Source organism: Manis javanica, chromosome 8, assembly GCF_040802235.1.
Source record: "Manis javanica isolate MJ-LG chromosome 8, MJ_LKY, whole genome shotgun sequence".
Classification (NCBI taxonomy): domain Eukaryota; kingdom Metazoa; phylum Chordata; class Mammalia; order Pholidota; family Manidae; genus Manis; species Manis javanica.
Window position 1 is genome coordinate 102,100,454 of NC_133163.1, and position 22,914 is coordinate 102,123,367.

General features: G+C 39.0%; 1 protein-coding gene across 4 annotated transcripts in view; it reads right to left on the bottom strand.

Moving 5' to 3' along the window:
* Positions 1–6,975: 6,975 nt before the first annotated feature.
* MYO5A (myosin VA) overlaps positions 6,976–22,914 on the bottom strand; it is a 182,592-nt gene continuing 166,653 nt past the window's right edge. For all 4 annotated transcript variants that reach the window (XM_037021015.2, XM_037021011.2, XM_073211863.1 and 1 more), the window contains 7 exons: positions 22,027–22,181; positions 20,036–20,125; positions 18,319–18,469; positions 16,234–16,516; positions 14,581–14,755; positions 13,340–13,420; positions 6,976–13,065 (listed from right to left, as the gene is read on the bottom strand). In XM_037021015.2, coding sequence (XP_036876910.1) covers positions 12,913–13,065; positions 13,340–13,420; positions 14,581–14,755; positions 16,234–16,516; positions 18,319–18,469; positions 20,036–20,125; positions 22,027–22,181 — 1,088 coding nt within the window. In that variant the 3' untranslated portion in view covers positions 6,976–12,912. The remainder of the gene's footprint in view (positions 13,066–13,339; positions 13,421–14,580; positions 14,756–16,233; positions 16,517–18,318; positions 18,470–20,035; positions 20,126–22,026; positions 22,182–22,914) is intronic.

Genomic DNA, 22,914 nt, shown 5'->3' on the forward strand with positions numbered 1-22,914 from the left:
CAATGAACATAAAAAGTCTCCAGAGATTGCAGTAACAAAAATGCGCCCGGGCTTTATGGAGAACGCGTTTAAACTTCGCTTCAAGGACATAAAAAGAGGCCTGAATAAATGGGGAGACATGCCATTTTCATGGATGGGATTTATAAAGTGTCAATTCCACCCAACTTAGTAATGTATTAGCCCAATGTAATTGAAATAAATATTCTAGCAGAACTTTTGGAAAATTGTATGATTTTATATTTTATATGGAATAAAAGTTCATGCTAACCAAGACAATTCTCAAAACAAAGACCAAAGAGGAGAAATTTACCCTACCATGTATTAAGGGTATCACAAAGCCATAGTCATTAAAACTGTGTGATAAGGGAAAGGATGAATGTATAATGGAACAGAATGGAGTCCACTGCCAGGGCCCTGCATTGTATGGAGGTCTTGAGGACCAGACTGGGAAAGAAAAGATTATTTAATAGGTGGGCCCATTATATGAAAAAAAAAGAAAAGTCCATAGCAAATAATGTATCCAAAAATAAACTCCAGGTGGATTAATGGTTAAAACTTAAAAGTGAAACCAGGAAATTATTAGAAAAAATGAGATATAATATCTTTTAAATATTGGGTTGGGAAAGAATGTCTTAAGATACAAAGTAGCACGGTCATAGAAGGGAAAAAAATGATGGATTTGCCATCAAATGAAAGATTTCTGTTCAGTGAAAAACACCTTTCATAAAGAAAGGCAACAGACTGGGAAATAGTCTTGAAACTTAAACAACCAACAAATGATTAATTTCTATAATACTAGTCCAGAATATATAAAGAACTATTATAAACTGGTTAAAGAAAACATAGGAATTCCCAATTTTTAAAATTGACAAAATTAATAGTTGGCATATAGAGGCACACGAATGGCTAGTTAGCATATAAAGACATGTCAGCTTTATTAGTCATCAGAAAAATACAGATGAAAATGAGATACCACTTTACACACATCAGATTGGCAAAATATTTAGGTTGGGCAACATCAAATGTTTCCTAGATTTGAGAAAATAACTTTTTTGCCCACACAGCTATGGGAACTAGACTGATGCTAATATTCTAGAAAGTTGTTTGAGAATATTTAGTGAAAATAAGTTTAGACAGAAAAATTCTCACAGTCACTCAAAGATAAGTAGATATCCATCACAACAGTTACATATCAAAGGGAAGGAAACAAATATACATTAATAAGAGAATGAATAAGTAAAATAGTATATACATACAATGCTTTTAAAACTTTACAGTAGCTAGTAGGAAATGGACATGATCTACCTATATCAACTCAGAGAGATACAAAAAACAGTGTTGACTAGATGTCTAGCACAAGTCTATATATTTAAAAGCTTGAAAGAACTAATACTATATATTGTTCATGGATAAAAGAGTATGAAAATATGGATGATAAATTGCAAAGTCATTCACTAAATATGCAAGAGTGGATATCTATGAGATTGAAGGAAATGAGATGCGGGATAGAGAAAAAAGGAGAACCAAAAAAATTTTAAGAGCCTGGCACAGCCCAATAGTGATAGGTGCCACAGAAAGAGAACTTTGATGCATTCAATTTTGTGCACCTATTGTCCAGAACAATAACATAGAGAAAAAGACAAGGCATAAAATGGGTAGGGATGGTTACTCAGCTTTAAGATGGGAATCTAGAGGTCTGCTTCTATCTTCAAGTAAAATTTTTAGTCAAGAATAACATATACAGAAAAAGTGCACAAATGATAAGTGTACAGCTCAGTGTGTTTTTACACATGGGACACATCAACACACCCAAGTAATTACCACCCAGATCCAGACAGAACATTTCTATCATCTCAAAACTTTAAATATCCCTAAAGTCATTACACCTCAGAGGTAGCCACTGTTACGATTTCTATAACCATAGGTTAGTTTTATGTGTTTGAGATGTTTTTATAAACAGAATTATGTGTGTAACTTTTTGCATTGGCTTTTTACATGACATTTAACCATGGTATTACAGGCAGCTGTAGCTTGCTATTATGTAGTATACCATTGCATAAATATTCTACAACTTACTTATTCATTCTCCTATTGATAAATATTTGGGTTGTTCCAGTTTTGTGGCTATTGTGTATGAATGTTTTTATATGGGTCTTTTGATGCATTTCTGTTGGGCATATAAAAGGGTGGAACTGCTGAATCACAGGTATGAATGCTCAACTTTAGTAGATACTGTTAGTTTTTAAACAATGCATCAATTTATACTTGTATCAACAGTGTATGAGAATTTCAGTTGCTTACTTGCCCACCAACACTTGATAGTCAATTTTTTAAATTTTAGCCTCTTTGATGAGTGTGTTGCTTCAGTTTGCATTTCTATGATGCCTGTTTATTGACCACTTTGGTATTTTCTTTCGTGAAATGTCTAAGTCCTCAGTCCACTTGAACTGCTATTTAAGCAGTTTTTCAATAGGTCCAGTTTTAATCTCATGCCACTTTCAGTGTTACTTGCTGTCCTGAATCCCATTTGCAAGTCTTTCAGAGTTCTGCCTGTAAACTAGGTTGCCAGTGTGTTTCACCTTCTTTGATTAAGAAAACAGATGACACTTGTCTACCTGTTTTTCATATTCCACCATGTTCTTGCCGTCACCCTTCTTCCATTCTCCTCTGAGTTTATCATCATTTGTTGGAACTTCAGGTGGAAGGGGAGGTACAAGCATTGAATCAACCATCTTTCTTAATATAATTTGATCACAGATTCCTATCAGGTATATGATTTGCAAATATCTTCTCTCACTATGTGGTTTGTCTTTTCATTTCTTTACGGTGTCCTTTGCAGTGCAAACTTGAATTTTGATGAAACCAATCAATCAATTCTTTTTCTTTTATGGATCGTGCTTTTGGTGTTGTATGTAAGAAATCTTTACCAGCTTAAAGTCATAAAGATTTTCTTCTAGGAGTTTTATAGTTTTAGCTCTTACAGTTAAGACTGTGATCATCCATTTTGGGTTAATTTTTGTGTGTGCTATTGAGGTAAGGGCCTAAATTAATCTTAAAAAAAACATTTAGGTATTTAATTGTTCTAGCATCATTTATTGAAAAGAATTGAGTTGAATTGCCTTAACAGCCTGGTCAAAAATCAATTGACCATAATTTCTGGATGGTACGTTCTGTTCCACTGATTTTTAAGTTGATACCTATGCCAGTACCATATCTGTCTCGATTACTGCAGCTTCAAAGTAAGCTTTGAAATTGGAAAATGTAATTCCTCCAACTTTTTCTTTTTCAAAGTTGTTTTGGCTATTCTGAATCCTTTGCATTTTCATCTAAATTTTAGTTTTAGCTTGTTAATTTCTTTAGAAAAGCCTACTGAGATTTTAATAGGAACTATGTTGAATCCACAGATCAATTTGGGGAGAATTGCCATTTTAAAAGTACCAAATCTAATTCATTGAATGGAATGTCTGTCCATAATGTCCTGAAGTTTTCAGTGTACAAGTCTTACACTTTTTAAATTAAATTGATTCCAAGGCATATTATTCTTTTGCTATTATAAGTGTCTATGAAAATTTTAATTCCATTTTCAGATTGTTTATTATTAGTAGAAATGTAATTGATTATTGTGTGTTGATCTTATGACTTTTTCTCAATTCATTTTATTAGTTCGAGTAATTTTTTTTTTGTAGATTTCTTGGAATTTTCCATAAACAAGATAATGTCATTTGCAAATAAATAAATTTTTTTATGTCTTTCTTTTCAGTCTGGGTGCCTTTAAGCTTTATCCCCCCTTTGGTGACTTAGAATTGGTGTACTAGAACTGGTGGCTAGAACCTCTAGTACCATGTCGCATAGCAGTGGTCAGAAGACAGATCCTTGCCCTGTTCTCAATTTCAAGGGGAAAGTATCCAGTTTTTTACCATTAACTATGACGTTGGCTGTAGGTTTTTTCATAGATGTCCTTTGACAAGCTGAAGAAGTTCCTCCTTTTCCTAGTGTGTTATGAGATTTAAAAATATATTGAATGGGTGTTGAATTTTGTTAAATGCTTTGTCTTACTCCAAGCCCTGTTCAGGAATGATATTCCCTCTTTTCATTCCTAATTTTGTATCTTTTCTTTTTGTTGTGATCAACCTGAAAAGAAGTTTGTCGATTTTCTTGATCTTTTCATTAGCTTGGTTTTCTCTTGTTTTTCTGTCTCCTTTTTCAATGACCTCAACTCTAGTCTTTCTTTCCTTCTGCTTGTTTTGGGTTTAATTTGCTCTTCTCTTTTTCCTAGGTTCTTAAGGTAAAATCTTAAGTTATTGATTTGAGACGTATCTTCCTTTCTGATAAAGGCATTTAAAACCATCAATTTCTATGACTTGCTTTGGTTACATCCCCTAAATTTTGATACATTGCATTTTTGTTTTATTTCAGTTCAAAATATTTCCTAATTTCCTTTGTGATTTCTTCTCTGTGATTTAGAAGTGTCTTATTTCATGTCCAAATGTTTGGGAACTTTGCAAATTTCTTTCAGTTATTAATTTTTAATTTGATTCTGTTGACTTCTAATTTAATTCCATTCTTCATTGTGGTCAGAAAACATCCTTTGTGTGATGTCAATACTGTTAAATGTAATAAACTTGCTTTATTGTTTCACATATCATTTGTCCTGGAGAATGATCTGTGTATGCTTGAAAAGAACGTGGACTGTGCTGTCCTAGGGTAGAGTGTTCTATAAATGTCTGGTAGATCAAGTTGGTTGATAGTGTTTTCAAGTCTACTATATTCTGGATGATTTTCTGTCTAGCTTTGTTAATTATTGAGAAATGAGATACTGATGGCTCCAGCTACTATTGTCAGTTTCTCCCAATTTCATCAATTTTTGCTTCATGTATCTTGGGGTTCTATTCAGTGCATGCATGTTTCTTTTTTTTTTTTTTCTAAATGAAGGCTCCATCAAGGCTTCTTTCTTTCTCATATAGAAGATGGGCACAGGAGTTGTGTTGGGTGGTGATCTCAGTGCCAGGGACCAGGAAACTTCTGTTTTGTGGTTCCACCATCCTTGGGTGTATCCTTCAAACACAGGGTTGAAAATGGCTCCCCACAGTCCTGCTCCTTCTCAAGCTCCTTTGTCACATGTCCACCTCTAGAAGCAAAGGAGCCTGGGAAAGGTAATTTTTGGCTGACAGAAGGGAGAATGGATATTGGGCAGCAACAATATCTGACTACCTCTCCTTGGGTAACCTGGGCAAGTTGGGGAGTGGGCAGACACTTCAAGAAGTCATGGTGGAATGGGAACTGATATATAACACTTAAGATCGAGATCTGGTGAGGAATAACCCTTACCAAGATCTGAGCCAGTCTCTCCATGCACTGAGCAGTGGTCTGTGCATCTACACATGGCACCACCTGGCTCAGGTACTCTCCTGCATTTCTGCTTTTTGTGTGCCCTCTTTTTTCTCCTCCCATTGCCTCCTCCACTAATTGTCTGCTTCTCTTAATTTACCCAGTATGTATCTATAATTGTATTTTCCCACTGAATTGACTTTTATCACTATGAAATGTCCTTTTACCTTTAGATTTTTTTTTCTAAGTTTGACAGGTATTAGTATAGCACTCTAGCTCTGTTATGGTTACTTTTTTTATGGCATATCTTTTTCCTCCCTTTTTTCCCCAACCCATATATATCTTTGAATCCAAAGTGTGTCTCTTTTAGACAGTATATAGTTGGGTCTTTTCTTTTTTTTAAAATCCAGTGTGACAATCTCTGCCTTCTGATAGGAAGTGATAAATCCATTTACATTTAATGTAATCACTGATATGGTTGACTTTATGACTCATTTTGTTTTCTATATGGCTCATGTCTCTTTTGTTCCTGTTTCTCATTTATTGATGTTTTTGGTGATATTTTTTTTAGTGTACCTTTTAATTACCACCTTAAAAAAAAACTATTTCTTGACTTCATTTTTAGTAGTTCCTCAGGGATTAAAATATGCATTTAACTCATCACAGATACTTCAGATTTACCCTTTATTACTTTGTTGTATGCTGTTGTTCAATTTACAGAGCCATAAATGTTGTTTTTGATGCTTTCGTCCAGTGTTGTCCCTGCTTTTTTAGGAGAGAATTTGCTGAGCTCTTCACTTTGCCATAGAAGCCAAAAGTCTACTTAAAAAAAGAAAATATTAAGATATGATTCTCACACTGTACACTTTACCCCATTTAAAGTATACAGCTCAGTGGTTTTAGTATATTCACAGGTATGTTAAACTACCACGAGTCAATCCTGAACCCTTTCATCACCTTAAAACACCATGCCCTTTGGTTATCACTCCCTATGCTCATTTCCCCCAGTTCCTCCCAGACTTAAGAGACCACTTACCTACTGTGTATTATCTGCCTTTTTTCTTAGCCTGGCTAGAGGCATATCAATTTTGTTGAACTTTCCAAGTATCAGCTTTTGGTTTTATTGATTCTTCTCTATTGATTTGCTGCCCTCAATTTCATTGATTGCTGCTCCAATTTTCATGATTTCTTTTCTTCCTCTGCTTACTTCGCATTTAATTCTATTTTTTTTTTTTTTAGTTTCCTAAAGTGGAAGTTTACATAATAGATTTTAGGTCTTTTTTCTTTTCAAACATATGCATTCAATGCTATAAATTTCCCTTTAGGTGCTTCTTTCACTGCATCCCACAAATTTGGATAAGTTGTATTTTCATTTTCATTTAGTTCAGACTATTTTGAAACTTCTCCTTTGAGATTTCTTCAACCCATGTATTAAACAGAAGTATGTTGTTGAGTCTACAGCTGGATTTTCCAGCTGTTTTTTGGTCAATTTCTAGCTAAATGCTATTGTCATCTGAGAGCATACACTGTATGATTTCTATTCTTTTAAACTTTAAAGGTGTGTGCTACAGCCAAGAATGTGGTCTGTGTTGGTGTATGTCCCATGTTACATGTGCAGTGGGTTTATTTATAAGACACTGATGAAAATCCTTTACATCCATCTTTATTTGAACAATTTTCTACAATAGCTAGGAGTACAGAATTAATGACACACATTTACTAAGTACAACATTAGACAACTACAAATTTAGAGTGTAAATGTCAATGTGATATTGTTTTGGTTTTCATCTTAGCACTAGGACCTAGTGAAAATCCACGTTTCAAAGGCTTTTGTTGATGTGAGGTGAATTATTAACATATTTTTTTAAATTCCATGTGAGACATGCTGGGGACAGTTTGGTTTAAATTAGAGTTGGTTGATAATGCCTTTCACTTCTCAGTACTTTTGTTTCCTTTTTAATGGATGACTATTTTACCCTAGAATTTTTCAAAAATTAAATATATCATGTTTTTCTATACAGATCAAAGTAGAATTCTTTCTCCAGATCCAACAAGGAACAATATTTGAAAAACTGCAATGTTAAATTTCACTGTAATTAGAAGGCATATCCATTTCACAGTAAATTAACAAATTAAAATAACAATATGTTAAATGTCATGAGTTCATTTCTGTGCAACACTGTTAGAACAATTAAAATTTTCCCAGGACAAAAAAAGTCAGTGTTACTCTAGGATTCCACAAAAATACACAACTAGGAATCATAAGTTACAACATAAATATCCATATTTCAAGGAAAATTTCACCATTTGTTGGAAAAAATTAAATGGCTCAAGTGATTTAGGGAGCCTGAAATGTAGGCTGAAGTTTTTAAACATATGGTAACAATAAAATACTTGAAACTATTGACTCCGAAAAATGCATGAAAATGTACTGACCTAGCATTGAATTATATACCTGTTTCAACTCAAAAAATCTTTCTTTCAAATGTTTCAAGCAATTATTATTACAATACTAAGGAAATGTTGTCATGTTGACATTTTATGAATCTAATAATACCTATTAAGCTAAGCTGATGAACATTTTAGCTAGACCAAATTTTAAAATAAAAAATGTATAAAATGTACTTTTGCAGGTATTTTACATAGTATTTTTCTGTTCCTGATCTAGTGAGAAATCTGTGACTCAGGTTGATTTCATTTAGAGTAATACAATGGATTAGAATTTATAGCACTCTTTCTGTTTTCACTCAATCTTTTATATTACAGGATTCTTAAAAAAATTTTTTAAAAAGAATACCTAAGAAAGGTTTTATAGTTGTACCCTTTACCTGTATGAAGAAAATATCAATGGAAAACAAGCCACGTTAGTATTACCAAAAACCTAACTTATATTTCTTCCATATGTTCATATACTTGTGACACAGAGCCCCCCAAACTCAGGAACACCCGCTAAGCCCACATTTCATTGGCTCTGAGATTGTTGCTGCCCCAGAGTTCTAACACGTGTTTGGAAATAACAGAATGGAAAGGAAGTACCTGGAGCGGGAGGGCCATGCAGGAAGGGAGGGAAGGAATCAGCGGCTGGAGGCACACCCAACCAAACCCTCCCAAAACCTAAACCTTGAGAACAGGGCAAGATAACCTCTCCAGGCAAGGTCTCCCCTCACCGAGGAAAAGTTCTGGAGAACTTAAGGCAGCTCTAGGAGGGACGGGAGCAGGGGTTAAGGCGGCCCTCCCAGCACAGCCTGAGGAGAGATTCCGATGCACTTATCCATGAACAGAGGCCTCAGCGATACAGAGCCTCTCTGACGCGCATGCACACAGCACACCTCCTAGCTCCAAAGGACACACGGCAGCATGCACACACTGTCACATCCAGCGCACACGGACCTGTGTACGGCCTGCCCCGGGACAGTCCTTAGAAGGCACCCAGGCTTGGCCTACAGCTGCAGGTTCTCTGCGGGCTGCACAGCACACCTGGTGGCTCTAACGTGACTCTGAGGGGTGAGGCTTGAGGGTGAGCTTCCTCTTAACTTTTGGGAGGCTTCGCTGCTTCCTGTCAGGTTGAGACAGCCTGCTGCTAATTAATGACCAGAACAGCCTCCAAGGGAGCACTGGCCCCTTACAAAAGTCAAACCTGGTTACAGCAGGTAACTATTAACCAGAAGAAAGCCACTGAGCTCTGAGTACTTCATCTCGTTAGCGCAAAGAGGTGGGTCCTCTGCACCTTCTCGGTTCCCATATGCCAGTTGCCAACTTCGGTAAGGGCAAAGGCACCTCTTGCTGGGCCAGGTGCCCCACAGGTACTGGGAGGAACAGACTGTAACCTCACGACTCTCCGAAGCCTCCTGCCTCACCTGCCCACGCTGCCTCTGCTGCACAGAGAGGGCGGCTCCTCAGCGGGGCACAACTCCATCTCGCTCTCAAATGATCAGCAGTGAGTGATGGATCACCGGGGAGTGGCGGCAGACGCTCCTCTTCCCACCTTCTGCTGCTGCTGCGGCTGCAAGGAGGTACCTCAGGAAGCGCGCTGAAGCAAAGCACAGGCGGGTGCAAGGTTTGCTCCACACTACTTTCAACAGGAGAGTTTCAGGATCACACACAAATGTCTATTTTATCCTGACCGTGGAAGTTCCCCAGAGGACCCTGGACTCTGCCTCTTGGGGAACTCTACACACTGGTGATCCTGCACTTCAGTCTGTCGGCGAAGACATATTGTGAGCATTTCTCAGGGTGGTGACAGGGGCGCATTTACCTAGGGTTACTTGGAAAGTAATTTCTCACAAGAACCACTGTACTGGGATTCTAATAAACTAAGGTATTTTCCATAGCTTCCTCCACCGGGTTACTAAAAGATTTTACTTATATTTTACATAATTACCCAGAAAGTGCCAACTCTCAACTAGCCATTGAAATAAAAGAAAGCAAATCATACATACTGACCTGAACCCCAAAATCTCCTTTCAGTTGGCTTTGGAATATATGTTTTTGTACTTTTGCCCTTGACAGAAGAAGTGTCAGAGACCTGGGAATTTTCAGAACTTCCAAAGGAGGCATGAGGCTACAGTTTGTGGATTTTATCCCATATTTATCATCCCCCTCCTTCATAGTTACTCTCAAGCAGATTAAAGCTTTAACCCAAGAAAAGCTGCAAGAAGGTTAAATTGCTTGTAACTTTTCAGCTTTGCAATTCCAAGGTGTGAGCTGCCTCTGAATGTAAGGGTGAGTGGGGAGGAGGGCTATTGAGAAGCAGCTATTAAGACAATGAACTGTTGTTCTTTCAAGATTTTTCCTTGAATTCCTATTTGTATGTCACAGAGGAATTATGAAGAAGCAAATTAGTGATGTAAAAGGATGTACTGCAGGGAAGTGAGCACAAGAACTTGTGCAAAGATTAGCCTGACGGTAAGCCACGAGGCAGGCCGGGAGGGGCACAGGGACTGACTCCATCAACTGCCTTGAACGCAGTCAGAGAGGCACGTAGGCAGGCCATGAGATACATGGCTCAGCTGAGGGAAGGGCAAGAGTGAACAGCTAAATGGGCAGACAGAAGGCTGGTGGAAGTGTGTTTGAAGCTGGGTGAGAAACTGTGGATGAAGAGAGGGAAGGGTGAGCAGTCCTTAGAGTGGCCAAAGAAAATCCATGGTCAGCAGAATGCTGTTGCATTCTCAAGAAAATAGTACAGAGAAGCATTTACCAGGCCTTGGGGCTCCAGGGTTGTAAGGTATACTTGCTAAGGTAAAGATCTTTAGGCAGCTAAGAGAAGGTAATTCAGATCCCCACATGGGATTCTGGGTAGGCATAGGAGGAAGTTGGAGCCCTGGAATAGCAGAATCTTTGGTCATCCCTGAACAGGAGATTCTGGCCCAGGTGTGGAACAGAAGCTCCAACACTGTACAGCAGAAAGACAGGAGACAGGAGAGAAAGACCCAGACTAGACACACTTGGGGATACCGGCTACCCATGGCAGATGTGATCCCCATGGAATGTGCTGCACAGGGCTCTGCTGGGGAAGGCCAGGAGGGTTTCCAGGTCTGAAGTCAGCCTACACCAAGGGTCATCATTGTAGCGTCCCCCCTACCCAAGTCCCATCTATGCCCTTAGACTCCAACACAGTCAGTACTAACCAAATGGTTATAAGAGTTCATTGTTCATTGAAAACTACATTGACAACCAGGGAAAACTGAGAGAATCTGATTGAATTAGTAGTGTTTGGGGCTGGTTTTGCAAATAAATAAATATATCCAAATTGAATAAAGAGTCCATGATTCAATAAAAATTAACTTCCTCAAAAGCATGTACATACATCATGTACATTTAAGAAAGGTTATAATTATACAAACTTATGACTTTAGTTTATTAATCCCTCAGAATTAACAGGCACCAAAGAAGTCTTTCCACCAGGCAGAGTAACTGTAGCTGGTTTCTCTAGGATCCAAGAGGAGATAATTTTAGATGTGAAAGGGACCTTTAACAACCAGTTGTCCATCCCTCTTATGGTACAAATGAGGCTCAAATAAGTTAACATACAGTATTTATCTCTTAACAACAATCTTTACCATTGATTTGAAACTGTTTGACTTCCACTAATAATATTGCACATGTTTTAATAAGGTCTCATTTTTTATAGATTGTATAAGTTAAATTATATAAATCTAAGATTGTAATTCAGAACCAGAGTTTCACTGAAAGCTAAAGATTTGCTTTTGCACAACCTGAAAGAATTATTGTCTAAGACTTCTAGGAAAAATGGAGAATATGTTTAATTAGAATTTGAAAATGAAAATTTACAGAACCAAATCCTCTGTAAAAGTCAGCAATCTTCTTATATTTCTTATATAAGTCTTAAAGTATTTCTAATATGATGCTCTTTAAAGTATCTAGTGGTACTGAGAACATTTATAGAAGTTGCAAAGCCTAAAAAAAGGAATATAATTAGGGATTTATTATGTACCTTTTTTTGCATAATTTACAGGATAATCAAAGTTTCAAGATCTGAATCATGAATATTCTAACAATGCTCTCTAGATAGTGACTGAGATTAGTTCTTAATAAATTATGAAAAAGAAAGAAAACCTGTCAGGGCTGAAAATAGGCAGTGCAGGAATCAGATCTGGAAACTAAAAATAAATCACTTCGCAGAACACTGTACCCTGATGTGATATCCACCCAGGGAAAATTAATGAGCACATTAATACCATACATCCTGAATAAACAATGACATCAACAATAGCCACTTTGTCTAATCCTAGCCCTAAATGTCAAACCTTTTGTCATATTATTACATGGCTTCCAGTGTCTGCTACTTGTGCAGGTGAATCTGTAGATATTTGCACATCATCCAGTTAAAACTGTCATCTGATTGAATTGTAAACAGAGTTGATAAAAGAGCTTACTGTTGTAGTGCCTAATAAGAATATCACTTACATTTTAAAGAACACAGTATGTAGCAGCGATTTAAAATGCTCAGTAAACTACAGTGCAGATGGACTTCTATGCTATACAGCAAACCAACATTCTCTTAATAGCTCTATATGATAGTGACACATAGAAGGAAGTTGTCTGACCAGTTACTTTACATATTGCCAGTTTATTCTTTTGATCCAGTTTGACGATATCAATGTAACTGATGCCTAAACTGATATGCTACGTACTCAATGGAGATTTTCTTCTAGTTCTTCCAGTCGTGCAGAGGTTCTCTGCTGGTGCCTTCCGAACAGCAGCTCATATCTGGAATTTACATTTTTTATACCATTTAGATGCAGTGCTGAGGATTTAAAATAAATTCTGGCAGGTGAAGACACATTTCACCCCTTCCTTTAGACATTCGCCTGCATGTAAACTCAGGGTACCTAATTGATCAAGGATGACTGTTGCTAAAACGCTAACATAGCACAAAGAGCCTATCTTTCTTCCCAGGGTGGTGGAAGTATTCTAAGTAGATTTCTCGTTAATAACCTCTTGTTTGGAAGATAATCAGTACTTTCTCTTTAAAGATGTGTTTTCAGTAGCTCTCTGGAAATAATGGTTCTTATTTCAGGCAAGAAATGTATTGTCACTGTTTGCCTTGACATCCCATCACTTTCAGACCCGTGAAATGAACCCCAGGCCCAGGCTGGCTGGAATCTGGATGGTTTCCAGTGCGAGGGAGGATGGGTTAAAAGGAAAGGTCACAGGGAAGATGTGTTTGGCATCCATGAGCAGCTGGGGAGAGTCCTTCCTGTCTCGTAAACGCATCTGAGAAGATTAAGAAACAAAACAAAAAAAACCAGCATCAGTTCTTTGAAACTATATTTTTCTCCTGCCAAAAATCCTACCAGAGTCCTCAATTAATGAAGAATGTTTATACTTGTTTTGAAATCACTTTTTCCAATAAGCTATTATCAAAAAGTTAATGCACTGTAAAAATAAGATAATAAAAGCCACATTATCCTTCAATAAACTGTAAAATTACCATTCAAAAAGACTGTGTTGGTGAATCAAAGAAAAAGAAAAGCCTTGGAGATCTTACCTGTATAGTACGAATAAATGATACAGAGACTCTCTCTTCAAACTCATTCACTGGAGTATACAGATTCAATACTTTGACAATCTGTGAGAGATAAAATGATCAATATTTTCAAATATACATTGGGTACTTATAATCTGGAAATCTAAAAGGATCTGTTTTCATTTTTACTCAGGGCTGGGTTAGGATAAGAGGGGAGGGAGTTGGTCTGAAGTTACATTTAACTTTATTATTTGAAATTTTACAATAAGAATGTACCAGTGTAATATTTATACACTTTAAGCAGCAATATAAATTTGGAAAAATATTCAAACTGTATAAAAGAACATAATATGAAAAGTGAAAGTACCCCCACTTCCTCCTTCCAGTCTCCCAAAGTGGTGATTGTTACCAGTGCCTGGAGTATCTCCAGCAGCTTTCTACACATGTTCTGTGTATAACCTATATTATGGGATATGTGATGAACATTAAGAAAGTGCATGAGTCAGCACAGAAATAACTGCGCAAAAGAAAAACAGGCATGTTTATGTCTAGACCTTCCCTCATGCTGTTGCCACTGTCCTCAAATGACCTTCCTTTCTCCTGCTTCCTTAACTCAAGGTCCTTCCCTGAACACAGTCATTGTCCCTCAGCACTTCCCTTAGACATCTTACTATAGAATCTGCTAGAACCTCTTACACTGGAATTAACTGGGTATCTCTGTCTTCCTTACTGAACTAGAAGTTCTTTTTGGCAGGAACTGTTCCTTATTTTTTGAAGAATCTGCCACCTCCTCTCCTCAACATGTATGGTGCCTTGAGAGGGGAGCTCAGTTAGTCATTTATTGAATTGAGAGAACAAGAATTATGTGTGTTAAAATAGAGAAATCTAAGGAATCATTCAATTAGCAAATAATATGGAAAATTATTCTTTGGAATATAGGCTCCACAGAATCCATAGACAATATACCCCATGACAGCAGAGACTTTGTTTTCAAAGTTCAGGGCTGTATCTTGCACCTGGAAAATCATGCAGAACACCACAGACCCTCAACAGGTACTTACTGGATGTCGGATGTTGATGACTGTGACTAGTACTGCTATGTATTACTTTCTAGTAAAATCTTCTTTCCAGATCTATACAGGTATCTTCTCTGACACACATGAAGTTAGTTTAGAGAGAAGAACAACAGCTAGAAGACTGCTTGCCTACATATTTCCCTTAATGAATGTTAAATTATTTTGCAATAGGCACAGTGGCTTTACCTGGGCAGTAGTTAAAGCATTGCACATGGAGCAAATGGCTTCTGCGTCGTCATCTGTTTTCTTTTTCACTTGCAAAAGCTGAGCAGCCTGAATGAGCGGCTCCAGGGTTTCTTTAGCCCCACTGTTCATCAGGTTCTTGTCACGCAGCCATTCTTCCAGTTGACTGACATTGTACCTATGCCAAAAAATAGAGAAAGAATGCAAATTTATGAATGTTGTCATAAATGTCTTAATTTTTGGTGTCAGGAATTTCACTGAAAATGACAGGCAGTATTTCTGTTCAGTTTCCTTAAATCTTGTCAGCTGTGCTTAAAAATGTATTATAAATAGTCATGAGGTTTATAATTCTAATTATGTAAGAGTAAGTGGCTACAGAATATATTATCTTTAATGGAAGAAAGAAATACAGCCAATATAGCAAAAGTCAAGAAATAAGATTTGCTAAAAGACAATAGAGGACACATGCTGTGTCCTTATTAAACAGCTGACCCAAAACACTTTCTAGCTCCTCTGACAACCTCAGAGGTGAGACCAGATGATCCGTTAAGTGCTCTCTTTTCCTTAAGTCAAACTCCAAGTTAGTGAGCTGAGTGACAAGAGCCTCCTCTCAGACTTTGTGCTGCAGCCCTCCTTAGGGAAGAGTCTGGGCGATGGAGACGGTGGCCTGGGGAAGCTCAGGGATGGAAGGACAGAAGGGATGGAAGGACAGAAGGGCCAGTGTGGGCTGTTGGAAGAGACAAAAGACCCCAGATTCGGAGACACAGAAACCACACAGGTGCTGAGGTTTCAAGGTGGCCAATCAAGTGATAATGCTTCTGAAAATAAATAAGGTAGATGGGCACACAATCAGAGCTTAGAAACCAGGCAATATGATATTACATAGATGCTTCCCAAGTACAAGCAAAGCTTATAGAGGAGAAATAAATTCTACTACCTGAGTGGAAGGCATTGTCTTCTTAATGTTAACTACCATGGATGTGGGTCAGAATGGAAAATTGAAAACAATGCCAAGGTTTCTTGAGATTAACTAGAGACTTTTGTAGGAGAAATTTTTTTCCCCCCTCCTGGTGACTATGCTAGTTGTTTTAAAATAAATTATTTGCAAAAAACAATTAGCTCTATTGTGATAATGAGATAATGATAACATGCTGAGGAGTAACTGGGCATAAAATTGAGTGCAGCTTTTCTTAAAATATAGAAGGGCATATTCCAAGTGTTAGTAAAAGGTCTATTAGACACGTTCTTGTTGCCAATGGTATTAAAAGGTATTTTGTCAAAATAAATTTATGAGAGCAAACATTAGACATCTGCATTATAATTTGGTATTTATTATTGTACACTCAAAGCAGACATAAAAGGAGAGGCAGCAGCTATCTCCTCTCTATGTATTTCTCATCATTTCTCCACTCCCTTCAGACAAGTTAGCTTCACAGTGGAGCAGGGTCCCTAACAAGTGGCAAGCAGCACCTGCTGAAAGGCCCAGCCAGGAGACACAGTGAATAAAAATGCAGGAGTCTAGCCAGGCAAGGGAAAGTGGCTCCATGTCTGGTCGTCCCAGCTGCACCTGACCTCAAACAAGCCCTCAGCGTGCCGCATGCTGGCAGGCAGCTGGGCAGTGGGAAGAGCCCAGCACAGGTGCAAGCGTTTGCTCACCTGATCTGCATGCCTTTGCTCCAGGAGCACATGTCCTTCCGCAGGAGGAGGTTGTTCAGGGTGATGGCCCCCACGATGTAGAACATCTGCTTGACGACCTGCTTGATCAGCTCAGGGTCCATGCCGTGCTGACACATGACCGAGTGGAAAGAGTTGAGCTGCCGGAGGATGGAGTCCAGTGTGTAGGTGCCCTCGTCAGCGATGCTCGAGGTCCGCTTTCTCAGCCCTGTGGGCTTCACCCCAGACACGCCCTGAATGGTTTCATGCTCCAGCATGCCCGAGACTGCAGGAGTAGTTCACGTGTCAGAAGAGAAGGTATGGAAGGAAACTTGTCTCACGTGCACATGCCGCCCAACACACACACACACACACACACACACACTCAATGTAGGAAAATGATCTGAGCATCAAAAGAGGGGAAAGGAACTTCACAAAAAAGGGCTTCCATATTTTAAGCTGTAAGGAAGGAATAATTCTTAAATGTAAAAACTTACCATAAAATCAGGAAATCTTAATCAGGTACATTTCCTATAATATGAAGCAGTAACTTTGTAATAGTACAAGTATGTGGTTATCTTGGGAGGGTTTTTGAGAGAGAGGTATGTAGCAATTGGGGAGAAGATGGGCATTCTCCAGGGATATGTGAACCCCAGGGGCACACAAATCAATCAGCAAGAACAGCAGGCCACTAGGTGGTCTTGAAGAAGGCTGGGGACGGAGGCTGCCGAGCCAGGCCCTTCCTTGCCCCAAGCTTCCCACAAGAGCAGGCAGACCTCAGTCTTCTCACCTGGGGCAACGCTGATCCTTCAGAGAACACAGTTTGGCTTATGCCCCCTGGCTGCATGGGAGCCCCCTGAGAGCAGGGACCATCCCCAATCACTTTCATATCTCCTAGGCTAAATGCAGCTTCCACAGAACTATACCGATACAAAATGTTTGTTGTTAAATCACTGGAACATGGGAGCAGTGATTTAAAGTGGATATCTTAGAGGTAAACTTCTTTAGCCAATAAAAGTACACAAAAGTAGAAGAAAGACTGGCTGAAGCTGACCTTCTTTGCATCTGTGTTACCTCTTGCATTTTAGCTGACCTAGGTTGCTTTAAATTCAGGACCTTTTTGGGGACAACTGAAATCACTGCCATCTCCCATGGCCTCCTCAATCTTCTATGTTCCTAGTTGGTTAGTTGTGGGCCTAAAATAGAAAATGACATATGATGAGCCCATAGAAGGGAAATGAGGAAGTTGTGGAAATATGGAAAACACATGGCTGGGGAAAGAAAGGGCGGCAGGGAGTAGCCTTAACAGGCTGCTGATAATCTGCCTGAAGACAACAGAGTTTGGTAAGTTAAAAAATTAATTCAATGCATTCAAAATTAGCAGCCTGAATTTGTACATACCTTCTAATTTCTATTTCACACATGCTACATATTCCAAAAGAATATAGGCATGATACACAAATATACCCCCAGAATGAAAAGACACATATAAAGAGAGGTACATAGAATCACCCATGTAGAATACACATGTATAGAAACACACACACACACACCAGTTGCCCATCCAATGGTAAACACCTACTTTAAACCAAACTGCCTTTAACAATTCCCGGGGGTCTAGGAGATGTCCCCCTCAGCGTGTAGGGTCTGAGCCCATTCTTGCTGCCATGGTCCCCTCCAGGCCCTTTTACCGCAGCCTACTTGACAAAGTGCAAACCGTCCTCAGCCTCTTTGTTTTCAGATGGGCTCCTAAGAAGCCCTGAGTAGTGGTGTCCTAGGCCAAGGTTTAAGGCGTCTTTGAAAACTGGATGAGGCATGAGGTCTATTCCTGGGTATGAAGGATAACCCAGTCTTAAGAGGAAGCCTTATGCAGTGGGGAAGTTTTAGTCATGTGGAAGCACTGTGCTGTGTCCAAGTTGTCATGGCTGGGGTTCTGGGCTCCTCAGCTGATTTTAGGATGGGTCTTACTACTTTATAATCTCTGCATGAATACATGAACACATGTCTCAAAACATGTGCCACTGGTGGTCACCTAGTGGTGGGTACATGAGGAAGACAGACCTTGACGTCACAGTGCCCGGGTCTTACCAATCATGGGCTGAAGGATGTTCTCTAACACCCGCACAAGCTGCTGGTAGATCTGAATGGCCAAGTCACTTAGCACCTGTCGGTACTCAGCCAGGTCAAAATTGGTGAGGCAGTGTTCATTTTGGCGAGATGTGTTGTGTTTCATGAAGCCCTAGAGCCATAATGGAAAGTTAATGATAAACATGAAGTAAAACGTCTTTTCTGTCTATTTAAGTCTCTTGTTTTATCAGCACCGTCTTGCTCTTCTCTTCTCTCTGAAGAGTGTTCATCCCTCCCACACATAAATGCCAGGGTAGGTGTCCTCTGGTGCTCTGAGTGTTCATTTCCATCATATTCTCCCTCCACTCCCTACTAGCTTTGACTAGTAGCTAAACTTGGCAACCTAGTTAAGCCTTTCCAACAGCAATGTCAGTGAAACAAGATGTAGTAACTTAATTTGAAAAAAAAAATTAATGAGTATTTTCACTTATGAAGCAGCAGGTTTACTGTCAAATGCTACATTATCTAAAGTACTAATCTCTTAACTGTAATTCATTAAATACAGTCCTATTTATAAATACTGCACCTAAAGGGCATACATAAATAGACCAATTTCTACAGAAACTGGTGAAAAAAAAATTTCCCTGTCCTGTATTTCATGGTATCTGTACATGATTTTCAGTCTGAACTTAGAATGGCATCTTCGGTGGTCTGGTCACAGGGGAAAGCCACTGCGCAGGTTGGCACTCGCCAGACACTGCCTGCCACCGGCAGCTGCCTGCCTGATGGATCCTGCCCACGGCGGGCCTCTGCCTCCACAACAGCCCACTTATCAGTGTGGCCTACAGGTGGGGACAGAGGACCCTCAACGGCCCTCATTCTGGCTCGTCAGTCCCACCTTCTCAGTGACCACATGTTGCTCATACTTCTCATCATTTGCCAGGACAGTCCTCCGCCCCCAGCCTCTGGGTACACAAAGTGCTACTGCTCCGCTTCTCCACCTGCCCTCCCGTCAAAGGGTGGGAGGTGTGCAGGGCAGTGGTTAGGGGCACAGGCTCTTGGAGGTGTGCAGACCCAGAATCCCAGCTCTGCTCTTTATGGCTGAGAGGGCTTGGGCAAATGGAATAACTTCACTGAGCTTCAGTTTTTCTTCTGTAAAATTGGGTTATAATTCCTACTTCATGGAGATGTAGAATTAAATAACAATGTATAGTAAGTGCTGTCTGATACATACTAGTATCCCTTAATAAATAGTAATATATTACATAGTTTTGAAATACAAAGTCTAAAAGTCATAAACACATTGCTGCAAACAAAAAGCAAAACTAATATTTGGACAAATCTAAAGAGATGTAACTAAGCTTGATCACCTTTAACATATCATGGCCAAAATTGATTAATTTCTTTAAATAGTTCAATATTTCCATGCTATTCCTTGAAAAGCCCACTTCCACATACTGACAAAAAATATCCCTGCTGATAACTATTCCTGGACCAATGCTCATTTTACTTCTTCTGTGCTTTCTTAAAATACAAACTCTCAGAGAGCAGAATCTATGTTGCTCACCATTCACTGTTTCCTAAATAATAAACATTAAACAAACTATGAATTGTCAAGACAGCTTGGAATTCAGGCTTCTAAATGAATAAATGATTAAACAGTTTGTGCTTTAAAATTCTTCCTTGAGAAGGTCAGAGAAAGTGTAGCATGCTGTTTGGGTAATCAAGGTTTTCTTACCTCTTCTCCACTGTACTGCTTCAAGCAGTGCAAAAATCGGCATGTGTTAGAGAGCCAGAAGGAGACAGTTTCAAAATCGTCACCTCTTTTCTGAGAGAGAGAATACGTCTCCATTAACTTTTTTAGGGAAATAACAATCTGAAAGAAACCTAACAGATACCAGAAGGCCCATTTCCTTCAGTTACCATTACAAGGAATTATAAAAATAAAACAAACTGCAATTATAAAGTCTTACATCACTGCTAGAGAATTTCAACCATGGGTTCATTGGTTGTTTGCTATTAGAAAATGATGCCCAGTCATTCTGTTGCTGTTAGTTTAACAATCCCTTTAAACTGGAAAAAAATCTACCAAGCCACAGCTTACCCAAACTTACTTCCCTCAGGGCCACCAAGGGAAACAGACAGGACTGAATGCACAAAAAAGGATCACAAAGATTGTGAAGCAGACACCCACGTAAGATAAAAAATCTTGTCAAGAACAAGATACAGTTTCTAAGCAGTGAATCAGGAATGGGGTGGAGGAAGTCCTGTGCAGGGTGGCAGAGACGCTTTTCATCAGGACTGGGGCACCTGCCAAACAACTGGCTGCCTCATCAACACAGGGACACTGACAAGCACCCTTCAGTTCACAGCAGGGCTGTGAGACAGGCACATGGGTGTAGACAGTATCAAAAGGGCATTATGTCTACTACCCACTCCTTTTTAATCCTTAACAATTTGGTATGATAATTAGTCATATTACATAAATGTCTTTTTGCAATTATGATGAGAGGGAGAAAACTCTACGATTTGGTTTTGTTGTCTTTGCAGGAGTTAACCTAAGTGCAGTCTAAGTGCAATACAGCATGCACACACCAAAACCTAAATGACTTATATTCAGCAGACATTCATTAATTTCTAAATGTTACTCTTCAGAAAGTCCATGATTTAGTAACCACTGAAGAATGTAACTACACAGAGTAGCTGTACAGTAGGGACTGAGAACCAGCATTTGTCAACAGTTCATGACCAGGGGCTGGAGGGAGGGTGTTGCTGAGTGCTGAGTTTCAGTGAGGGAGGATGGGAAAGCTCTGGAGATGGACGGTGACAGTGGCTGCACAACAACATGAATGTACTTAATTCCACAGAACTATGCACTGAAAAAATGGTTAGATGGTAAATACTGTTATGTATATTCTACCATACTTAAAAAAAATAGCACATAAAAGTCATCTTAGATTTGAGAGCCCACTGGGCATACTAACTATCCATTTATCTCCATCCTAAAAGTTGTCATTAAGTTGGATAATCAGAAAGCAAAGTACTTGGAGAACATTCTCTTAGCTCCCCACAAAAACACATGAGTTAAAATTAAGTATAAGTTCACTGCTTTTCTAGAGAGGCAAGAGGAGAGTCATGCAGCATGACTCAGTGATTTCTGAGTTATGTAGGGCTTTCTGCTCTGTTATATAATTTTGCTGCCTTTTCCCCAAGTATCTGTGTGTTGCTTCTCACATGGAACCAGGCATTTCAAAGAAGAAGGAAAACTATGGGGTGAGTTGGAGAATAATGGGAAGAAAAGTTGGAAGAACATTTTTAACATTTTATCAGACATCTTTTTATATGAATGAACTATGTATTATTGAATGTGTTTAATACCTACTGTAACTACAGCATCAGATTCTCTCTATATATGGACTCCACTAAATACCTTTAATTTAGTTGTAAGACCTCATAGCAGAGCATTTCTGTCTACGAAAAAGCTTAATTTACTCCACAATTCTATGCAGTTATATCAATTTTGACTGCCATTCCACCTGAGCCCTGATTTGAAAAAGGCATACAGACATGTTGCAAGAAATGATGTTTCCTACAAGGGAAGTGAACACTGAAGACGGGTAATTTTTGTAAATGGCAACTTAGTTCAAGTCTAAGGAAGGAAAAACACCTTTTTGCAGATTCTGTCATCATCAATATTTGTTACAAGTATCTTGTTGAACATGAACTGACCTTTAAGACTTTTTTGATGCTGTTAATTGTCGACGTTAGCAATGACCTTACTTTCTGATCATCATTCAGGTAGTCAGCATGTCGAACACACATAAACAGGATATATGCTGGTAACCCTGGAATCAAATTAACTGCTACACCACGTGGCTTCAGTTCTGCAAAAAGAAAAGAGGAAATATAATCTTATGTAACACTGAAAGTCTTCATGAGGAATGCTACTGTGAGATATAAAAGCACAATTCTCATGAAAGAGTTGAATCATTCAGAGTAAGTAGGTCATTTAAGACAGAATATTTTAATAGCTCATGAAGTAGAGAAATTCCTGAGGGTGGGGACACGTGAATCTTAGCTGTCTATATAATGACAACTCTCAAATTTGTATCTCTTGCTCTGACTCTTCCCTGAATTCCAGTTCCGTGTCACCAACTGTCTTCTTGACCTCTCTGCTCAGGCACGTCATGCTAAGCCTATCCCAAACCAAACTCTTGGTTCCCTATGAACCCTGCTCTGCCAGGAGCTGGCCCCCTCTCAGGAAACGGCAGTTCCGTCTTCTGAATTCTCAGGTTACAAACCTTGTCATTATCCTTGACTCCTTTTTCTCACACCACATTTCTAATCCATCATCAAATCCTGAATTCATTGATAAAACACATCCAGAGCCCAACTACTCCTCTTCTCGCCACCCTTATCTAGTACAATCCATCATCCTGGGATTGTACTGACAGCTTCCAAAGTGGTCTCCCTGATTCACCCCTTGCTCCCCACCAGGACATTTCCCACATAACCACCAGAGTAATTCTATACGAAAATGTAGGTCAGATCATGTCACTCTAGTCCTGAAAAATCTTCCGAGTAGCTTCCCTTGTCATTCATTTATAACCTGTAAAT